We start from the raw sequence: 22063 nt of genomic DNA, 5'->3' as shown, positions 1-22063 counted from the left end.
ATTGAACCTAGAGCAGTAGTTCTCTAACTTGAGCAAGCATCGGAACTACATGGAGTGCTTGTTAAAACAGAGTTCTGGGCCCAACCCCCGAGTTTCAGATTCTGCACATCTGGGGTGGGGTCAACAATTTGCATTTCTTTCTTTTTTTCTTTTTTTTTTTGAGACGGAGTCTCGCTCTGTTGCCCAGCCTGGAGTGCAGTGGCGTGATCTCCGCTCACTGCAAGCTCCACCTCCTGGGTTCACGCCATTCTCTTGCCTCAGCCTCCCGAGTAGCTGGGACTACAGGCGCCGGCCACCATGCCTGGCTAATTTTTTGTATTTTTAGTAGAGACTGGGTTTTACCGTGGTCTCCATCTCCTGACCTCGTGATCCGCCCGCCTCGGTCTCCCAAAGTGCTGGGATGGACAGGCGTGAGCCACCGCGCCCGGCTATCAATTTGCACTTCTAACCAACTTCCTGGTGCTGCGGATGCTGCTGGCCCAGAGACCCCTCTTTGAGAACCATGGACTCAGAGGAACAAATTACTAACGGAGTAATTTCTGGCACTGGTAAGGGAGAAATTTGGAGATAGCGGGTCTCTTCATCCTTTCCCAAATACAGTTTTCCCCTGATGTTTAGCCATCCTGCAGCAGCGCAGCTGGGGAGCACGCACCAATTCTGCTTGGCTGCACCTGTGCCCACCTGTGAATAATCCACGTTTCATCCCGTTCCAACTTTCTTTACCTCGTGCTTTCAACAAGAGGGCACCCCTCTTGCATGTGGGCTGGTTAGACGCCCAGGCGATAGGAGGTCCGTACAGTGAGAATGAATCAAACACCAACCAGGCAGATGAAACCAATGCATTCTTTATTGCAGACTGAAGCTTAGGGGCTCACTCACTGTGAGCTCTGATTTGGGGGCTTCTGTGGCTGCCCACACTTTCTGAGACAAAGGCAAACTAACTCTCCCAAGCAGAGGAGAAAACAACTTTCAGAAGCTGCCCCTTCACAGACCTGAGGTGAGGGACCTGGGACAGCAGGCAGCTTGGCATGCAGGGGTTAATCAGAAAGGCCAAGTCTGGAGGGCCGGGCACACCTAACCCTCATCTCCTGGTGACTGCAGGTCACTCCCTTCCTCAGGAGTGCCACGCAGACTCTGAAACAATCTAACAGGCCAAGGGCCTCCCAGGGCTGGGTTAGGGAGGAGGCTGAGCACAGGCTCGGCTCCCTGGAAGTGGCAGGGAGAGAACTTCACCCTCTGCTCGGAGGACATCCCCAGCCTAGGTCCTTGTTTCTCAAACTCTGAAGTGCTTATAGGAATCAGGTGAGGGTCTTGCTAAAATGCAGGGTCTGAGTCGGGAGGTCTAGCGTGAGGCCTAGACTCTGCATTCCTAACAAGCCCCCAGGTGTCACTGCCACTGCTGGTCCACAGACCACACTTTGAGTTGCAAGGCTCTGGTCATACATTGCCTTTGTGCACAACAGAGAAGCATGCCTCATCTTCAACAAGGAGAAACCCCACTCCAGGACACAAGGCAGGTGGGGCCAGCACAGCCTGGACAGGACTTCAGTCCCCACTTGCCCCCAATACCCACCGATGAACTCGGTAGCTCTGCAGATCCTGTCTTGACTTCCTCATCCTGAAAACCCTTTGCCAAGAGTTTGACCAACCAGGCCCTGGGATATGAGCAGAATAAACAGTCTCTTGAGATACTGAGCACTCAGCTCAGTGATGGCCCAACGACGGCCCAAACTATCAGTTCCTTGCCAAGAGACAAGAGACCTGGGCAGGGACGGGGGAACTGGGAGCATTCTGAGCAGGGATTTCTGCTCTGAGCAGTGGTCTGAGCTCTCAACACCTTAGCCTCAGGAGTAGTAAAGTGGCCACTCGTCCACAGGACACAGGATTTGGGTGGCCTGGCTTTGCCTCAAGCCCTGGGGTCTCAGGTGCCTCTGGAGATTCAAATGAAGGTGCAGATCAGGTGGGGTCTGGGGCACTGAGTCAGCTTGCTCCACAGATGAGGAGAAGTTGGGAGGTAGATACCTGAGGACCAAGCAGTCAAGGTTCTTCAAGCCACAGGTGTTCTCAGGAAGCAAGAGCCCCAGGCCCTCTCCTGGTAGGGGACCAAACATCCCCGCTTGCCAGGCACTGTCCCAGTTTTAGCACTGAAAGTTCCATGTCCCGGGAAACCAGGACAGCTGGTCACCCTGTTGCCTGACCATACCCTAAGATGCCAGGTTGAGGGCCTCAAAAGAACTAGGTCATCAGGGCTTTGGGCGTTGGCCTGGGAGCTGGCTGGCTACATATCTGGTGTCCACAGCGCCTTCTGTCCCCAGGGGGCCATGACAAGGCAGCCAGGCTGCTGCTGATGGGACGGTGATGAGGGTGGCCATCTAATCACTTTAGACCAGAGCCGCAGGTGCAAATGGCTCTGCTGTTCTCTGGGTCACCTCTCCTACAGCTCAGGAGTGATGCTAGAGGGACGGAGCACTCAGGACTTCCCACCCTGCCAGTTTGTTAACTGTGGGGAATGACAGAGCTGAAGAGATTTGCTCCCCATTCCCAGCCTGCCAGTCCTCGGGCTCCTATGTGAATGTTCTTGCCCTGCAGCAGTGCCAGTCATATTCCCACCACAGCTCTCCCAGGACTTCTAGTTCAGGCTCCCGCCAGTCCAGGGACCACAGGACTGAAGATCAGGCCCTGCGGAGGGCCGCATCCAGGTCAGTTCTCAGGAAGCAATAAATAGATGGAGGTTGTCTTCTCTTCTCAGGGCAGCGACTGGCTCTCAGCACTAAAAACAAGGTCTCAAACCCACAGAGGCTCAGAAAATACCCAGCAATGCCCACTTGTGCCTGCTGATCTGGAGGTAACTTGGAGGCATGTACTGCTTAAAAACCTCCAGGGAGCCCAAAGGAGGTAAAGGGTCCCTTTTTTTCAAGTGACAAGGCTCAGAGAGGGCAGGAGATCTGCCTGAGTTTGCACAGCAGCTGTGAGTGCTGAGTCCAGGCTGCAGGCCCCACCTTGCCTCTTCCCTTGGGCATTCCAAAGCCCACTACTGCTGTAAGCTATCTATCCAGACCAGCTGTACCCCACCCACCATGTGCTGCTCGGCCCACCCTCCCCCAGCCCCCAAGCTTGGCCTCCCATGGGCCTCCCTCCCTTCCAGGATTATAGGCCAGTGGCCTCTGTCCCTTGCTGGGTGGGCATGAGGAGGGTGGCCTAAGGTAGGGGGGCTCTTGCGCCATCCGGAGACATGAGCATATCAAACTTGATGAGCGGCGGGGCGATCACGCGCACCTCAGCGTTGAGTGGGTTGAAGCGGAGGTTGATGCTGCGCAAGGCTGGCATGGCGGCCAGCTTCTCCACGGGCACATCTGTTGGGGACAGAATGGACAGGTTAGAGCGGTGGGGGACAACCAGACAGAAAAGAAGGACGATGGGCCAGGAGGACTCTGAGCACATGATGGTGAGGGGCAGCTCTCCATTACCCACTGCACGTGGGCTCAGCTCCTGGTGCCCAGCTCTATGTGAGGCAACATCAGGCCCACCAGGATATGACAACCACATGGAGGAAAGCATCCTAAAAAATAAGAGTCAACTGCTTCAAAAAGTTAAACGTAGGATTGCCATATAACCCAGCAATTTTACTCCTAGGTGGAACTGAAAGAATTAAAAACTGGCATTCAAACAAATACTTTTATACAAATGTTCACAGCAGCACTATTTACAATAGTCAAATGTCCACCAATAGATGAATGGATAAATGAAATAATATATACATATAATGGAATACTATGCAGCCATTTAAAGGAACGAAATTCTGATACAGGCTACATCATGGATGAACCGTGAAAACATTGTGCTAAAGAAAGAAGGCAGGCACAAAAAGACAACTACCTCCACTTATGTGAGGTACGCAGAGTAGTTAAATTCATAGAAACAGAAAGTAGAACAGAGGTTCCCAGGGGCTAGGAGAAGGGGAAGTAGGGAGTTATTGCTTAATAGCTACAGTTTCTGTTGGATGAAAATATTTTGGAAATAGATAGTGGTGATGGTTGTGCAACATGGTAAAAGTAATTAATGCCACTGAGCTACAGTGTGTTTAAAAATGGTTAAAATTAGTCGGGCTATAGTCTCAGCTAGTCAGGAGGCTGAGGCAGGAGAATCTCTTGAGCCCAGGAGTTCAAAGTCAGGATGGGCAACATAGCGAGACCCCAGTCTCTATTTCTTAAAAAAAAAAAAAAAAAAAAAAGTTAAAATGGCACACATTGTGATATGTTTATCACAATTTAAAAATAATGTAATATGCCAAAACCACTGAATTGCATATTTTAAATGGGTGAATTGTATTGTATGTGAAGTATAGCTCAATAAAACTACTAAAAAACAAAGACTATTATGTGCATAAAGAATATTTTTGCCAAGAGATAGGAAGTTGCATACAGTGGCCTATGGAAATACTTCTTAACTATGGGAATGCCATTCTGTATCATGACATCATACCCCTAAACAGTCCCTAAAAAAGCAGACATGACTATCTTGGGTCTATCTAAGGGAGGTTAGTTACAGTTTGAGTTTATCAGGACTCTTGATAAGGTGCCCTACTTATATCACTGCTCCATAAGAGCTATCTGGGAAGTTCCAGACTATATCGGATCATCACTATGTTGGATCATCACTTAAGAGATGGAATGTTCCCTGGAATCAAAACAAACACATCTCCTGTCCCAGCTCTGGTTTCCAAAATTTAACGTGTAGAATTTGGAAATCAAGTTTCAAGCTGTCATCCACCTAACCTACATAAGATACTAGGGCATTTTCCAACACTTATCAAAAATGCCACAGTGTAATAAATATAAAGATAGTAGTGATCTACTAATTAATTAATTCCAGGTCCAATATTCTCAGTTATAACTGAAGAGGCAGCGCAGCCTAGTGTCATAGACGTGAAATTTAACAGACAGCCCTAAGCTGATGTCCCAGCTTTACCTCCTAAAAATTTGTATTACTTCCCGTACCTTATTTTCCTAATCTTGAAAATGGAAATAACTAATATTTCCTCAAACAGAATTAAATTGGGGAGCGACTGCTTAAAGGATATGGGGACTCCTTTGGGGTGACAGAAGTATTTTGGAATTAGATAGAGGTGATGATTGCACAACACTGTGAATGTCCTAAATGCCAGTGAATTGTATACTTTATGTGGTTAAGTGGTTCATTTTATGTTATGTGAATTTTGCCTCAGTTTTTTTTTTTTTTTTTTAAAGAACCAGAATAAGGCAGCAGCTATATTAATACTTGGTAACCTGTTATAGTTCCTCCCACCTAACCTTTAGGATCACTCAGACAAGATTAGGACGCTTGCCCTCGATGCATGCCCTATCCAGACTGAGGCTCTGGCTGCATCTGCTCTTCCCTGATCCAACTCTGTGAGCAGCCAGATCCCATAGAACCTCCCACCCTAGCACAGGACGGGGCCAGACCTCATCCCATGGAGTCCTGCAAAACCTCAGGCCGATAGTGATGGCAAGAGCCAGCTCCTGTCCTCTCCTGGGCACAAAACATTGCCCAGAGTTGGGGGGGTTTTGTTTCTGTGGTTGTTTTGTTGTTAATTTTAAAACACACTGGTGGATATTATGCACATATTTTACTTTAGGCAAATGGTACTGTACTATATAGATCTCAGGCCACTTCTATATATATATAATATGTATTACATATATAATATATATTTATAATATATATTTTATATATTACACACATATAATATATATTATATAATATATATTACATATATACATATATATATTTTACTAAGCACCAATAACAATCTTTTTTAAAATTTATTTTTAACTGTCGTAAAATACAAATAAATTTACCATCCTAACCATTTTTAGGTGTACAGTACAGCAGCATGAATACATTCACATTGTCGTACAACCAATCTCCAGAACTCGATCTTGCAAAACTGAAACTCTATACCCATTTAAACAAAAACTCCCTATCCCTCCCTCCTCCCAGCACCTGGCAACCACCACTCTACTTTCTGTCTCTATGAATTTGACTACCCTGGGTACCTCATATAAGTGGAATCATATAGTATTTGCCTTTTTGTGATGGGCTTATGCCGCTGAGCATAATGTCCTCAAGGCTCATCCATGTTATGGCATGTGGCATTGATAAGGCAGGATTATTCAGCCTTAAAAAGGAAGAAACGCCAGGCGCAGTGGCTCACACCTGTAATCCCAGCACTTTGGGCGGCCAAGGCGGGTGGATCACCTGAGGTCAGGAGTTCAAGACCAGCCTGACCAACACGGTGAAACCCCGTCTCTACTAAATACAAAAAATTAGCCAGGTGTGGTGGCACATGCCTGTAATTCCAGCTACTTGGGAAGCTGAGGCAGGAGAATCACTTGAACCTGGGAGGTGGAGGTTGCAGTGAGCTGAGATTGCACCATTGCACACCAGCCTGGGCAACAAGAGCTAAACTCCGTGTAAATAAATGAAGAATAAAAAGGAAGAAACTTCAGACACATGTCATAACATGAACAAACCTTGAGGTTCACCCGTCAATGGTCACTTGGGTCGCTCCCATCACTTGGCTATGATGAACAATGCTGCCAAGAACAGGAGTGCACCAATATCTCTTCGAGACCCTGCTTTCCATTCTTCCGGATATATATGCAGATGTATGTGATCCCCACCCAGATAAAAATAGAAAACATTCAAGAACCCCCAATAGGGTTCCTTTGTGCCCCTTTCCAGTTTATACCCCTGATCTTCTTCTTCATTAATTTGGTCTATTCCTGAACGTCATATAAATGGAACCACATAGCATGGGCCAGGCTTTTACTCAAATGTCTTTAGGACTTTCAGTTTCAGAAAGTCTTAAACTTTTTTTTTGTTTGTTTTCATAATTGAGATTTTATTGGTTGAGGATCAGTACAGACATTTCAATTTATACACACTTCTTAACTTATGTAACGAAATTCTAAAAAGCCATGTATTGTAATTCTTTTTTAAAGTTATTCCAGTGACTTTCCAGCTTAAAATTTGGAAGCAAATTTTTCCTTAAGAGGCTATCAAGTACCAGTATCTTTACATGTTGGTCAGCTGTTACATATGGCCCATCAGTTCACAACTGAAGAGCATGTACCCTACATATTCAAATCTGTAATCTTTCACAGCACAGTAACAAAGTTATTAGGAAAACAGGACTAACAACCAAAGATGTTACAGAGTGCACACAATTCCGACAGGGAGCGCCATGATCAAGGAGTGGTTTTCTTTAGGAAACAATTCTACCAAAAAACATGAGAATAGAAGTAAAATAAAATGTTCAAGACATTAAATGCGGGACTGACTCCATATCGCCATTTAATATGCTTTGTATTACAGGATATAAAAACTAACCCCCCATCTATGGAATGTTAAGCCGACACCCAAGACAGTCAAAGCCTCCCATAATTCAATATCCCACACTATTTTCTGGTTGTACCAAAAAAATAAACAACCAGCAAATGATTTCATCTTTTTTTTTTTTTTTAGACGGAGTCTCGCTCTGTCGCCCAGGCTGAAGTGCAGTGGCCCGATCTCAGCTCACTGCAAGCTCCGCCTCCCGGGTTCACGCCATTCTCCTGCCTCAGCCTCCCGAGTAGCTGGGACTACAGGTGCCCGCCACCTCGCCCGGCTAGTTTTTTGTATTTTTAGTAGAGATGGGGTTTCACTGTGTTAGCCAGGATGGTCTCCATCTCCTGATCTCATGATCCGCCCGTCTCGGCCTCCCAAAGTGCTGGGATTACAGGCTTGAGCCACCGCGCCCGTCCGATTTCACCTCTTTAAAAAAAGCATTTACACTTAAAAAATGGGATGAGGTGCGATTCCCTCCTTCTTAAAAATGTTTCTAGAGCTACTAAAAAACTTGCATTTACAAAATAGTTGATAAAGATATTCCTCTGGATTGTACAAGAAGAGAGACAGGGACCACTGGTAAGACATGGTATGAATCAGACTTGGCTTCTTTCTCTCCTGCTTCATCAGAGGCTGGACTCTCCTCAGTTTTCGTTTCCCCGTTTTCTGCAGGTAAATCTTCTTTAGTTTCTTGGTTAGCCACTTTGGCCTGTTTTCCCTTTGCTCCCCTTTTCCCTTTTGTTTGCACTTTTTTGTCTGAAGATTTATCCTTCGCTGCTGCCTTTTTCGGCTTCGCTTCCACTTTGGCAGGAGGTTTAGCTGACAACCTCGCTGATCTCCTCTTGGGCTCTTCCTTGGTGGCCCCTTCGGTGGAGCTGACCTTCCTCTTGAGCATCCCGGCGGCGGGGAAGGCGCGTGCTGGGTGCCTGTGGGCCGCAGCACACCGAGAGCCTTCGCGAAACTGGGCTGCCTGGCCGCTGCCACTCCTCCCCTTTAAACTTTTTTTACTCAGAAAAGTTGAATATTATTGTCTTAAGTCTCTTCCTCCCTTCCTTTTTCATTTGGAAATAATTTCAAATGTATAAAATGTTCCAAAACTAAAAATAAAAACAGTAGCAAAAATACCAGATGACCTTTAGCTAGATTCGCCATTTTTTCTTTTTCTTTTTTTTTTTTTTTTTTTTTTTTTTTGAGATGGAGTCTCACTCTGTCGCCCAGGCTGGAGTGCAGTGATGTGATCTCAGCTCACTGAAACCTCCACCTCCCGGGTTCAAACAATTCTCCTGCCTCAGCCTCAAGAGTAGCTGGGACTACAGGTGCGTGCCACCATGCCCGGCTAATTTTTAATATTTTTAGTAGAGACAGGTTTTACCATGTTAGCCAGGATGGTCTCAATCTCCTGACCTCATGATCCGCCCACCTCTGCCTCCCAAAGTGCTGGGATTCTAGGCGTGAGCCACCATGCCCAGCCTAGATTCGCCAATTATTATCATTTTATCCTATTTGCTCTATCATTTGTGCATGCATTTTCTCTCTCTCTCTCCACACACACACACACACACACACACACACACACACACACACACACACACACACAGTTTTTCTGAATCATTTGAGTGTACCATACATACATCATGGCCCTCAGGGTGTATTTCCTAGGAACTGGGACATTCTCTTACATAACCACAGTGCAGTTAAGGATTCCAGGTGTTCACACATTGATAGAATGTGTATCTAAACCCATGGCCCAGAGTTCAGTGTGGTCAGATGCCCTAACATCCTGTACAGCACTTCCCCCTCTAGTACCAGACCCAGTCTGGAATCAAGGATTACATTTACTTCTAACTCTTTGGGCCCCTTTGTCTTTTATGACATTGACATTGGAGGAGTAGTGCACTACCCCCTTCCCTTTTTAAAAGTTCCTCATTTTGTGTTTGTCTGGTGTTTCTTCACGATTCGACCAAGACTTCGCATCCTCAGCTGAAGACTGCACAGATGCATGTCCTTCCTGGGGTATCACATCAGAGGCACACCAAGTTCATCTTTATTGTTCATTTGATCACTTGATCAATGTGTAACTTGCTTCTCCACTATAAAATTACTATTTTTTTTTCTCCCTTGCAACTAACAAGAAGTCTGTGGGGACACATTTTAAGAGCGTGCAAATATCCTAAATGCTGGTTCTCACCAACATTTAGCATTCATCACCCTTAGACTTAGCATCCACTAAAGATTCTCACCTGACCTGACCTTTGTGATGGCTGCAAAATGATTTCCCAATGTTAACAGCCCTCAGCATTCTACTTCTCTTCCACTTATCTATTATCAATATAGACTCCTATGTTTCTAGTGATTTATAATTCATTATTGGACTTCATTATCCTGATGCTCAAATTGTCCAGATTTGACAAGTGGGAGCCCCTTTGGCCTGGCTCCTGTATCTTTTGACATGGCTCCAGCACTTTCTGGATGCGCTGCCTGACTTTCTAGGAAGACATGTCTTGAGTCTTCCCTGTTCCCAGCCCTGGAATCAGCCACTTCTCCAAGAAGTCCTGGTTCCTTTCAATGGGGAAGAGTATTAGTGCCCAATAGTAAGTGTGACTGACTAAGCCATGTTTTACATTCCATGCACGAGGACTGTGCACATCTAATCCATCTGCTTTTGACTGCTGCTTAATATATCATGCTGTTTACCCACCACACTCTACCTCTCTACTCTGCCAGCGATGACACCCAGGCCTCTATCTGTCCTTAGGAGCCAGTGTGGGAAGTCATTGGATGTATGCCCAGGAGCAGGACTGATTGCTCTGTCAAAGAATATGTGTATATACATCCACTACCTGCTCTCTAGAATTCCTGTTGAATCTCCCAGGAGCTTCCTATCCTGTTTCCTATCCCAACAAAGGCTTTCAAAGAGGCTGCTGACCTGTCCTGAGAGAGTTTCCTGTAGATGTTCTCAAATTGCATCTGGAATCTTCCAGGCCTCCTTGTTCTGCTGTGGGTCACAGCACAGAACAAACCTATCCCTTCTTGTTCATGACACTTCTGAAGCCTGAAGCTTAGAAAACACCACCACCTTCTTTAGGCAAAGGCCCCAGATCCTTCGCTTCGTGTTGGGAATGGATGGGTGGTGGTTATTAAGATAAACAAGCTCTGGAGTCAGAAGGATATGCCCAGCTTTCCAGTGACTGTGGTGCCTCAGGCAGGATCCCTGTACCTGAGCTTTCTCACCTGTAAAATGGGGTCATACTGCCCACCTTGCACAGAGGCCCCAGAAGTTGACAAGATGCCTGCATGCAGTACAACAGCACAGTGCTCCAGCAACATGTGTCCAGCTAGTGCAGGTTCCCTGCTCCCTGTCACTGGTCTGGGGCCTGCATCTGCTGAGCAGCAGCCCAGATCGCTGGGGAGAAGCCCACAGAGTTTGGCCAGCAGAGTCTCAAGCCTGAGTTCACCACCGAGATAACTCGGATGTCGGCTCACATAGAAAGGAACGAGGGTTGAGCCTCAGATGTCTCCTGAAAGCACTATGGCTCCTGGAGCCCCTCACCACCACTCATAGAAGGCCAAAGCTCCAGATTTGGCCTCCACTGAGAGCACCAACTAGAAAGTTCCTGGACACACTCATATTCATGGGCCACTGACAAGAAGCTGTACAGATCACGGCAGAGAGACCACAGGAGGTAGGAGGGTCCTGAGAGTTGGGAAAACCCAGGCTCAGTGGGAGGAAGTAATTTTGCCTGGGGTCACCCAGCCAGTGGGTGGCAGGGCTGACACAGAGACGGAGAAGATTCTTGGCCACAGAGAAGCGCTATGTAGGAGTCCCCAGGCCCCATAAACAGGCAGCCAGATTCCCTAACAGGAGGAGCTCGCCCACCTTTAGACTCTGGGGTGACCCGGCCTCTCAGTTCCCTGAAGGCAGGCTCTGTGTATGAGACCAGGGGCCCAGTCCATGGCCTTGAATGCTGGGGTCACAGGGAGCTCTGTCCCCAATAAGAAGACTGGCTATAGGGCAGCTGGGGTGGGGAGGGGGTGCTGGTCATCACCTGCCTGGAGCAGGAACCATGTGACCGGTGAGCGAGCCAGCAAGGAGGGGTGGGAGAGGCCGGGACTCCACAGCAAATGGAGGCTCAGGCAGGAAAAGACGCAGAGACAGGCTGTTTTCAGAAGGCAGGGTTATAAGCAGCCGTGACTCCTCGGAGAAGAGGAAAAGCAAAAACAAGTGATAGGAGTACCCACTCACCTCCTTCGCTTTCTCTGGAGCTCATGCGGGTGCAAATGTCACATCACACAGCTGCCAGCAACCTGGCCTCACTCATCCCGGCCTCTTGCAGGGTGTGGGGGCTAAAGAAAGGTGCTGCCTATGGTAGTTCCTGAATCTCTTCTTTCAAGCAGGGCACCCATTTTCCCTACTAATAATGGCCGGGAAGAAAAGGGCTAATTCCTTGGACTCTTGCGCATCTCCACATTCAGCAGCTCTGTGGCAGCCATTCCCCAGCGGCACAGCCAGCAGCGTGGGCAGGGGTACAGATGCCATCCCCTGTGCCCCGATCACCCAGAATAAGAAAGACCCCTCGCACTTGGCTTTTATTTCATGGGGCATCAACCTCCATTGGACACAGAAGGAAATCAAGGTGCAAGGAGGTGTAGCACCTTTGTCTAAATGGGCCCAGCAAAGGGGGCTGCTTCTGGGAACCGATGTTTGAGGCCCTACGCTAGACAGTTCCTCACAATGACCCATTTCTCAGGTAAGAAAACTTGATTCCCAGTTTCTTGATGCCCAAGGTCCCCACGCCAGTAAGTGGTGGAGGCAGGACAGTTCTTGACCCCAGAGCCCATACACTTCAACCCACAACACAGAGGGGCAAGGCCAAGGCCAGAACCTGGTCTCCTTGCACTGGCCCCTGGCCCCCAGAAGATAACAGTGATAGGCAAGTTTCGCTGAGCAATTCAGTAAGGGCTGGAGCCTGGGCTGAGAGATCACAACCTCAGTTGTCAAGATATTCCCATTTGAGAAATGGGGGCTCAGAGCTGCTGTCACCCCTTCTTCCCATCTGCTACTGAAGACCACTCATCCTGCCCCAGTTTCTCCAGAGGAGGCTGAACAGGGGCTTGCTAAGGACCCTCCCCACTCTGGACTCCGTGTCTCCTCTGTCCCTCAGCTGGGAAGGCCAGTGGCCCCCACAGTGGCTAGTACTTCTGAGGGTGGGAGGGGGGTCCCCCTGTCATGCTGCTGCCACAGGCTTGCTGGGCATGGCACGAAGACCCGCTGCAGCCCAGCCCTGGAACACATCCCCATGACTCCGGGCCTAGTGGGAGCGGCACTGCCGGGGTCTCAGCTTGTTGTTTCCACGTCTGCCATAGAGCTGGCCTCTCCGGGGTCTGTGGCATTTTCTGAACCACCCTGCTAAAGGCCAGTAATAGCTTTCACAGGCACAGAGCAGGGATTAGGTATAGCTCTTTCCCCTAATTTAACTGCAAAAGTCATTTGAGCAGCTTAGAGGAAGGAGCGATGGGACCATCAAACATGCCAAAGCTGGCAGAACCAACACATCAGAGCAGTCAAGCTCACAAGTGACAAGCCCAAGAAGGCAACTGGGAGTTTCCGGATAAAGCTGAAAGATCGTTTATGCTCACAGCATCCTGACAAGAGAGGGAAATCGCTGGAGGCTGCAGAGGAGAATATGAAATGATCTGCATTTTGTGGATGCGGAAACTGAGGCTTGGAGAAGTTAAATAAATGTCCCGAGGCTAGACAGCACAGTGGTCTCTGGACTCTGTTGTACCTGGAGAGGAAAGGGACCTCAGCTTTACTTTCAGTACCATGGGCCATGCTCCCATCACCACTTACCACGTCCTGCTTCTCCCCAAAATCCCAGCTCAAAGGCTGCTTCCTTTGCCACTCCCCTTCATCCCCCTCCAAACTCTCTGAACACTTTCTTTATACCACACTCATGTCATGCACCATGCTCTGCAACCTGTGAATATGTCTGTTCACTCCTGTAAATGTGACACAAAGCACAGTGCCCATGGGGTGCTCCGTATCTGTTGGATGAATGAATGTCTAACCTTCTGAACTAGACCACGAGTCCCTTCAGGCTGAGACCACCCTGAGCTGGGCAAACAGCAGATCCACCATCAATGCTGCTTAATCAGCTCTGTGACCACAGCTACACTCAAGAGTTGGGGCCCATTCCCTGGCCTCACCCATTCTGTGCACATTTGCCAGTCAGGGCCAGGCCTCTGTGGACCAAGGCTATGATAAAACACTTACCCTAGTCTTCCCCTTTGACACTAGTAATCTAATTTAGAAAATGCAAAGATATTGATGAACAAAAGTAAAATCATCACGTCCCATCATCTAGAATGAATCACTATTAATGTCTTGGTATATGGCCTTCCCCACTGTTTAATATGTTTGTGTATGTGTGTATATACACTCACACACATATGTATTTCCAAATGGCCTCCTGGATAGCATGTCATGGCATGCTATTCTTCATGACATGCCATAAATATCTTTTCAGGTTGCAAATTGGTGACTTTCTATGGCTGCATCATAGTCCGTGGGATGGATGTACCACTTTGGCTCCTGTTCCTATTGTTGGACATCCAGGTTGTTTTCAAAGTTCCACTTTTTTGTTTTTGTTTTTTGAGACAGAGTCTTGCTCTGTTGCCCAGGCTGGAGTGCAGTAGCGTGATCTTGGCTCACTGCAACCTCCGCCTCCTGGGTTCAAGTGATTCTCCTGCCTCAGCCTCCCTAGTAGCTGGGATTACAGGCGCATGCCGCCACACCCAGCTAATTTTTGCATTTTTAGTAGAGATGGGGTTTCACCATATTGGCCAGGCGGGTCTCGAACTCCTGACCTCAAGTGATCCGCCTGCCTCGGCCTCCCAAAGTGCTGGTATTACAGGCTTGAGCCACTGCACTCGGCCCCCAACATTCCACTATTCCAGATAATGAGAGGCTTTGAGTCTACAGGGCATTCTGGGGTTACATCCATCTCTTTCAGCCTATGACCGTAGAATGTAGGATGTGAGGTTCTAGAGTCCTTTTATGAAGCCAGAGGAATGTTCCTTTAACTTTCCCATGGCCTCCAAGTATATGGGCTTCTGTTGCAAGGCTTCATGTCTTAGGTGGGGACTAAAGTCAAGGACTCAGTGGCCTATAGCAGGGTGAAAACCTCAAGCAGAATTAAACTAGGCACTGCCTGGCCGTCCTCCCATTGCAGACAGCAACCCTGGACTCCCACCTATGTCTGTGGGAAGTTTAGAGTAATCAATAGTAGTAGAAGCAGAGTGGGCAGTGTTTACAGAAAATTACTTCCCTGAGGTCAGCTTGCCCCCATCTCACTAACTGTTAGCAATATTGATGGGTAAACTTGATTCACATCAGTGGAACTGACTGAGAAGCAGGATGATTACAAATGATGGCTCCAGAGCTCTCTCCTGGTCCAGTGTGGCGTCCACAGTGGCACCCTGTGAGAAGGAGGGGGTCAGGACCTGGGGAAGTGTCAAGGGCGGTGAGCGCCTAGCACAGAGGTAACCGGAACTGCTGGCTGGCCTCTGATTCCAGCATTGCTGGAGAATCTAGGCCAGCCCTGGCCCCACATCTCAGCCTCAAGGCAGCTGTAGTGCTTGGATACAAAAACAACCAAGATCAAGGCCGCCCTGCTGTGCTGTGCTGAGCTGCACACCCCCTTTCAAAATGCCACAAGAGATAAGCAAGCAGACTGTGGTAACCTGGCGGAGACAGGGGGTCATGCCGCAACAAGAAGGCTCTGGGGTCACACACACACACCTCTCAGACCACTCCACCACACCCTGCTGGGCAGAGTCAGGTGGGGACAGGGGCTGAGCCTTCCCTACCTCCACAGGGCCCTGGACTGGGCATCCTGGCAGGGGTGGGGCCAGAGTAAATGGAAATAGTACAGCTCCAGCCCTCAGAGAGCCAGGAGCACACTGCACAGCCTTGACAATCCTGCAGGCTGACTTCTAGCCTGCAGAAAAAGCTACACTGCAGGTAGACTGGAGTTCTGAGTCTCCTGCTGATGAAGGGCCATTTGGCAGGGTGAAAAGGGCCAGGGATACAGGCCCTAATTTTGGCACTGCCATTTAAAGTTGTGCACCCTCAGGCAAGCCCCTTCACGTCTCTGAACCTCAACCTTTCATCTTTAAGACCATCCTTCCACCTCATGGTCTGTGGGGTGGGATCATCGGTGCTCTCCAGGGAGGAGGGGGCTAGTGAGGTGCAGGAAGTATGGTGGGCACGCCCATTGACAGGATGGGAAGCAAAGGATGTTTTAAGAATCTACTAATATCAAGCCTGTAATCCTAGCACTTTGGGAGGCCGAGACGGGCGGATCACGAGGTCAGGAGATCGAGACCATCCTGGCTAACACGGTGAAACCCCGTCTCTACTAAAAAAATACAAAAAACTAGCCGGGCGAAGTGGCGGGCACCTGTAGTCCCAGCTACTCGGGAGGCTGAGGCAGGAGAATGGCTAAACCCGGGAGGCGGAGCTTGCAGTGAGCTGAGATCCGGCCACTGCACTCCAGCCTGGGTGACAGAGTGAGACTCCATCTCAAAAAAAAAAAAAAAAAAAAAAAAGAATCTACTAATAAACCTAGAGACAATTTTCTGTCCTTAAGTATGAGCTGCAGGGAAAGAAAAGCAAAGGAGAAAAACCCTTGGCTTTGATTCCTCCTCTGTGCCCCAGGCTGGCCAGCAAGGGTGGGCTAATGGGCATCGAGGGGGCCACCCACCACAGCCTTTCCCTCCAAAGACTCCCCTGCACCCTGATCTAACATGTAATCAAAGCCAGATCATAACAGTTCTTTGCAGAAATGACTCAGTCTTCTTATTGGCCACTCTGGAGACAGCCAAATAAGCAGCTGAAACTGCTGAGCCCATGCCTGACATTTATCCTCCTTGCCCTCTGCACCCTCCCTCCTCCTCCCTTCTGCACTCCGGCCACTGGAAGGCCTGTGCCCTCCCACAGGCTGCTCTCAGGGCTCTCTCAGTTTCTCTGCTTTGGTTAAGGTGCTCTGGGAAGAGCCTCAGAAAAGAATGACAATTTTGCTGTCCCCTTTCATGTGCCTGTGTTCCCTGCCTCGGAGTTGGTGGTGCACACCTGGGGCAGAAGCGTTCATCAGAAGTTCTGGTCTAGCTCAGTGGTTCTATCTAGCCTGAACACTGGAATCATCTGGATAAAGCTGCCTCTGCAAAAGTTATGACAGGGAGAGAAATCTGACATAGCGGACTCCATCTTGCTTCTAACCTCACAAGCTGTCCTTGATCATTCTTGAGCGTAAGCCAAGCTAACTATGGGAGGAATTTCTTTGTAGTTTAACCTTAAAACAAAAACAATAACAGTCCCTTCCCAAAACTAACTCCCTCCTTGCTCAGGGACCACCTTTGTAAAACTAACAAGTTAGGCACAAGGTTAGAATTATGGTTCAGAAGTCGTGTGGCCAGGGTCACAAGATTCCTAACCTCCCCGACTGCTGCTACAGATAACATCACAAGTGTAAAACCTATGATTGGTGTTTGAGATATCTTTCAGACTCTGCATTCTGATAAACCAGCCGGCACCACCTGGACCGGTGTATTAGTCCGTTTTCAGGCTGCTGATAAAGACATACTAGAGGCTGGGTAACGTATGAAGAAAAAGCGGTTTAAGGGACTCACAATCATGGCAGAAGGTGAAAGGCATGTCTTACATGGTAGCAGGCAAGACAGAATGAGAGCCAAGTGAAAGGGAAAACCCCTTACAAAACCATCAGATCTCGTGAGACTTATTCACTACCATGAGAACGTACGGGGAAAACCACCCCATGATTCAATCATGTCCCACCGGGTCCCTCCCACAACACGTGGGAATTATGGGAGCTACAATTCAAGATAAGATTTGGGTGGGGACACAGCCAAACCATATCAACCAGTAACCCATACCAAGAAACTGGCTCAGCTGGTCTTGCACCCAGGAACTGACTCAGCACAAGAAGGCAGCTTCAACCTCCTATGACTTTATCCCCAACCCAACCAATCAGCATTCCCCTTTCCCTAGTCTCCTGCCTGACAAACTATCCTTGAAAAATTCTAACCTCTAAATTCTCAAGAAGGCTGATTTAAGAATTCTCTCCCATCCTCTGGCTTGGCTGGCCCTGTGATTATTAAACTCTTTCTTTGCTGTGAAACCTGCTGTTCTCAGTGAATTGGCTTTCCTGGGCAGCAGGCAAGAAGAAACTACTGGGCAACTACATTGACAGCTTTAAAAAATCATGAAGCCCGGCCGGGCGCGGTGGCTCAAGCCTGTAATCCCAGCACTTTGGGAGGCCGAGACGGGCGGATCACAAGGTCAGGAGATCGAGACCATCCTGGCTAACACGGCGAAACCCCGTCTCTACTAAAAACACACACAAAAAAAATTAGCCGGGCGAGGTGGCGGCGCCTGTGGTCCCAGCTACTCGGGAGGCTGAGGCAGGAGAATGGCGGGAACCCGGGAGGCGGAGCTTGCAGTGAGCTGAGATCTGGCCACTGCACCCCAGCCTGGGCGACAGAGCGAGACTCCGTCTCAAAAAAAAAAAAAAAAAAAAAATCATGAAGCCCGAATCCCACCATCAGAGATTCTGATTTAATAGGCATGGGGTGTGGTCAGGACATGGAGTTTTAAAAGCCTGCCCAATGATTTGAATGCACAGCTAGTCTGAGCACCACTGGTCTTCTCAGTGAAGATTAATGAGAGAATCTGGTGAACATTTTTGCACAGTACTTCTATTCTGGGTGCCACCCTCCCCCGACTTGCAGAGTTGACCAAAGCTAGCAGGAGTGGGGCTGACTGCCTACCTGGCCTAGGGAAACCTGCCTCATTACCTTACACTGTTCTCTCCACCCCAAAGGGGTTTCCTTCCAACCAAAGTTATGCACTTCAGCCATAATGTTCCTGTGGCTTTCTATCCCCCTATAGCTATGTGCAAAAATCTCTCCCTATGCAAAGCACTGTCCTGAATAGTCTGCAGCAAGACTACTTGGGTTGGAATCCTGGCTCAGATGGAGTGACCTTGGCCAAGTTATTTAATCTCCCTGTGCCTTGGTTTCCTCACCTGAGGAGAATAATAGTATCTGCCTCATAAAGTTGTCATGAGGATTAAACAAGAGCATCCTTGGAAAGTGCTTAGAGAAGAGCTGGGTGTGCAGCAAATGGTCACTAGCACACGGGACAATGCCAGGAGCTCTGTGAGAGCAGGGAGTGTGTTTGTTCTATTTGTGTCTCGAGCTCAGCTCCAGCACAAAGTAAATCACTTAGTTAAAAACAGCAACTGGTGAATGAAGGAACATTTCCCAAATGCCTAAATTTAAAAGTGTCCCCAGAGTGTTGACAAAAATTGCATGCCACATTCTGGACTGAAATACAGTTATAATTAAGCATTAATTGGGCTGTACTTTGGCCCACTTCCTTGTTGCTGGAAGTCACGCAGCACAAGATCCTGACCATGTGTATCTCAGTTGTTCCTGTAGATAGGATTTCTGACATTAGGGTCCAAAGATTGTTTAGAAATCGATTCATGTCCCTGTTGTTCCTATAGACAGGATCACTGACATTAGAATCATGAGCTTTTGCTGCAGGATAGCTTAAGATGTTTTTCAGATCCCCAATTCCAGCAACCAGTCTGGAAACCCCCACAGAGGATCAGTATCAGCATGAAAGCACAGCTGCTTCCTCTCCCTGTCCCATGACCTCACCCTGCACTCTTCCACCCATTAATGATCTCCATGCTTCGGCCCACTCCCAAACTGTTAAAAACTCTAATTCCAAATTCCTTGGGGTGACAGATTTGAGGTATCCTCTCATGTCTTCATTCAGTGACTCTATGATTAAACCTCTTTCTCTGCTGCAACCCAGTGTCTTGGCGTACTGACTTGCTGAGTGCATCAGGCAACAAACCCATTATGGTTACATGCCCATGTCCATATCCCCACAAGCCTTTTATTCTTTGGATAAGGCATCCTTGCAAGGCTGGGCTTGGAGATCCAGGGCATCAGGCGGCTCTCCAGCACTCTGGACAGAGACAGGGACAGGCAGTAGTGGAGAGTGGCAGTAAATGCAGCCTGGAAGTCTTTTGTTGTGTTTTATTTTTTAATTTAATTTATTTTTTTCTTTTGAGACACAGTCTCACTCTGTCACCCAGGCTGGAGTGCTGTGGTGCAATCTTGGCTAACTGCAACCTCTGCTTCCTGGGTTCAAGCAATTTTCCTGCCTCAGCCTCCCGAGTAGCTGGGACTACAGGTACACGCCACCATGCCTGGCTAATTTTTGTATTTTTAGTAGAGACGGGGTTTCACCACGTCGGCCAGGTCAATCTCAAACTCCTGACCACAAGTGATCCACCCACCTCAGCCTCCCAAAGTCCTGGGATTACAGGCATGAGCCACTGCGCCCGGCCCTTTTCTTGTGTTTTAAACAAGGGTCAAAGAACTTCTTGCTGTTGGCCTGTGTGCTACCAGCAGAGCACCAACAGTATCCTGGACAGCTGGAGGTTTTGGTTCACCCAGGTTTCACCACACAGTGGTTGGCACAGAGAATGCCATTTGGGCAAAGACCAAGTGTGTGGCTTGCTACTTCCCTGCGGGTGAACACAAGTGGGGCAGGGGCTGCAAACAGGAGCTTCCTGCACTCTCGTGTCTGAAGGCCACATCTAATTTGCACTAATTGCTGTTGACACCTGTTTGTTTAATCCCAACCTCTCCCTCAGTGCGGCTGCACAGCCAGCAAGCACTGCCTGCACTGTTTGTCTAATGACCACCTCCTAAGTGCTGGCTAACACGATCGATGCCTGCACCTACTGCTTGATGCTTGTGAGTACAACTCAGAGCTCTGCATACACCAAGCAAGGGTGTGCAGGGCAGAAGGCATGAAGCTGCTGGGCATGCAGACAAGAAGCTACCACCTCAGAGGGCAAGTTATTCTTTCATGGGACTTGTGACACTCAGCGCACAGGGGTCGGGGCAAGGCTCAGACTCTGGGAAGCTGGCTGTGCTCAGGGAGCAATCCAAACTCCATACCCAGGGAGGGGACAAATCAACATCCCTCCAGATGGGCGTGGAGCCCCAGATCCAGGGGCAGGAGAGAAGTGCCACAGGTTTGACTTTGTCCTCCCAGATGTGCCAACCCAGAGGGTCCCTGCCCAGTCCAATCCTTGTCAGGCTCGACTGTGCATCATGATTGCTCCCTCTTCCAGATACTAAGTGGCCATCTCGAATCCCTTTTACCGATGTGGTAAGGAAGACAGGGAGGGAGGGAAGGAGGAAGGATCCCCTGCCACCCCAGCACTGTCAGTCCGTTGCAGCCAGCCTGCCATTCTGTACTGGCCAGTTACTGGCTCTAATCTTTCCATGCTACACCAATGTCACTCTGAGATCTTGCCCAACTCATTGAGGTCTTGCCCAACTCTAATAGACCATGATTACATTCCACAAGCCCTCATCTGAGCTGCCCCTTACATTCTTAGAGAGCAACTACCACCATACAGAGAGCTCACTGCATGTCAGCATGGTTTGAAGTGCACTGCATATACTGACTCATTTAATCCAGTATCATCCAGAGAAGGAAATGGAGATACTGAGAAATTGAACAACTTGCTGGAAACATAAACCCACATTTCCTTGATCCCCTGCAGTTAGGGTCGGCCAGTCAGTGCCCCAGAGAGGATAGGGTGTGAGTTTCTGTCTTAGCATCCCAGGGTCCAGGCCATCTGCATTGGCCTCCCAATCCCTACTTGGCAGTCCTGCAGAATGACGTGAGCTCCCCAGTTCCACTGTGGCCTCCTGCTCTCCCATTCCTGACTATGGGAGGGAATAACTCACCTGGAGGGTTCATCAGCAGTGTTCTGAGAGTAACGGTTGGCAGCCCAGCCTGCAACCACTGCCAAAGCCTCCCATGCTTTTGTAAGAACCTAAGTCCCCATGAATCCCTTTTTACTTAAAATGCCCACATGGTTTCTGTTTCCTGCACTTCCTGATCAGGTGTCTGGGAGATTAGGGGAAGCACAGTGGGGGAAGGTGCTTTATAACCAGGAGGTATCAGGCATGGGAAGGTTAGTCATCATGATCTACAAACCAGGACATAGAGGGGCCCCTTTACATATGCAGACACTTACACGGGGGGAGGATCAACAATCCCCTTGAAGTCCATGAAGGATTTTATGCTTTATAAAATGCGGTGTGTTCATTAATTTCATCTTATCCTCTGGAGAGGGCTGTGAGGATATAGGTAAGGACTATCTTCCTATTTTTCAGATTTGAAACTCAGTCTCTGTTTCCAGTTAATCGACCTCACACAGATGGTGTTGAAGCTGGGACTCAGACACAGACCTGCAGCCTCCCCACACAAGCTCCTTTCCATCATCCTTATAGTGGTAAGTGGGGGATTCCTCCTGTCAGTTACCCTCTCTGCAGAAACTATTTGTCCCCACTCTGTGAGCCACAATGGGACCCAAGACTGAGACCTGAAATGACGGAGCAGCATGCTTCCAGGTGTGTGCATGGGGAGAAGAAGGGGTGGGGGGGATCTGGGGGACCAGGGAGGGTGTGCCACAACTCTGCTGGGGGCTGGACGCTCAGAATCTTTCAGAAGGCCAACTATGGCAAACCTTCCCTGGCCAGCTGCCTCTGG

At 48.6% G+C, this 22063-nt stretch overlaps 1 protein-coding gene and 1 pseudogene across 8 annotated transcripts in view; both read right to left on the bottom strand.

The window, feature by feature from the left end:
- Window positions 1–829: 829 nt before the first annotated feature.
- The window catches only part of LRRC20 (leucine rich repeat containing 20), an 87075-nt gene continuing 65841 nt past the window's right edge, over window positions 830–22063 (bottom strand). For 6 of the 7 annotated variants that reach the window (XM_015147358.3, XM_077945302.1, XM_077945303.1 and 3 more), the window contains one exon: window positions 830–3353. In XM_015147358.3, the coding sequence (XP_015002844.1) occupies window positions 3199–3353 (155 nt within the window). In that variant the 3' untranslated portion in view covers window positions 830–3198. 7 annotated transcript variants of the gene reach the window in all.
- LOC107000173 (non-histone chromosomal protein HMG-14 pseudogene) lies at window positions 6903–8380 on the bottom strand (annotated as a pseudogene). The gene has a single exon (XR_001447158.3). The product of XR_001447158.3 is annotated as a non-histone chromosomal protein HMG-14 pseudogene (transcript).

Source organism: Macaca mulatta, chromosome 9 (assembly GCF_049350105.2).
Source record: "Macaca mulatta isolate MMU2019108-1 chromosome 9, T2T-MMU8v2.0, whole genome shotgun sequence".
NCBI classification, from domain to species: domain Eukaryota; kingdom Metazoa; phylum Chordata; class Mammalia; order Primates; family Cercopithecidae; genus Macaca; species Macaca mulatta.
Note: the sequence above shows the minus strand (reverse complement) of the source record. Positions and strands in the feature narration are given on the sequence as shown.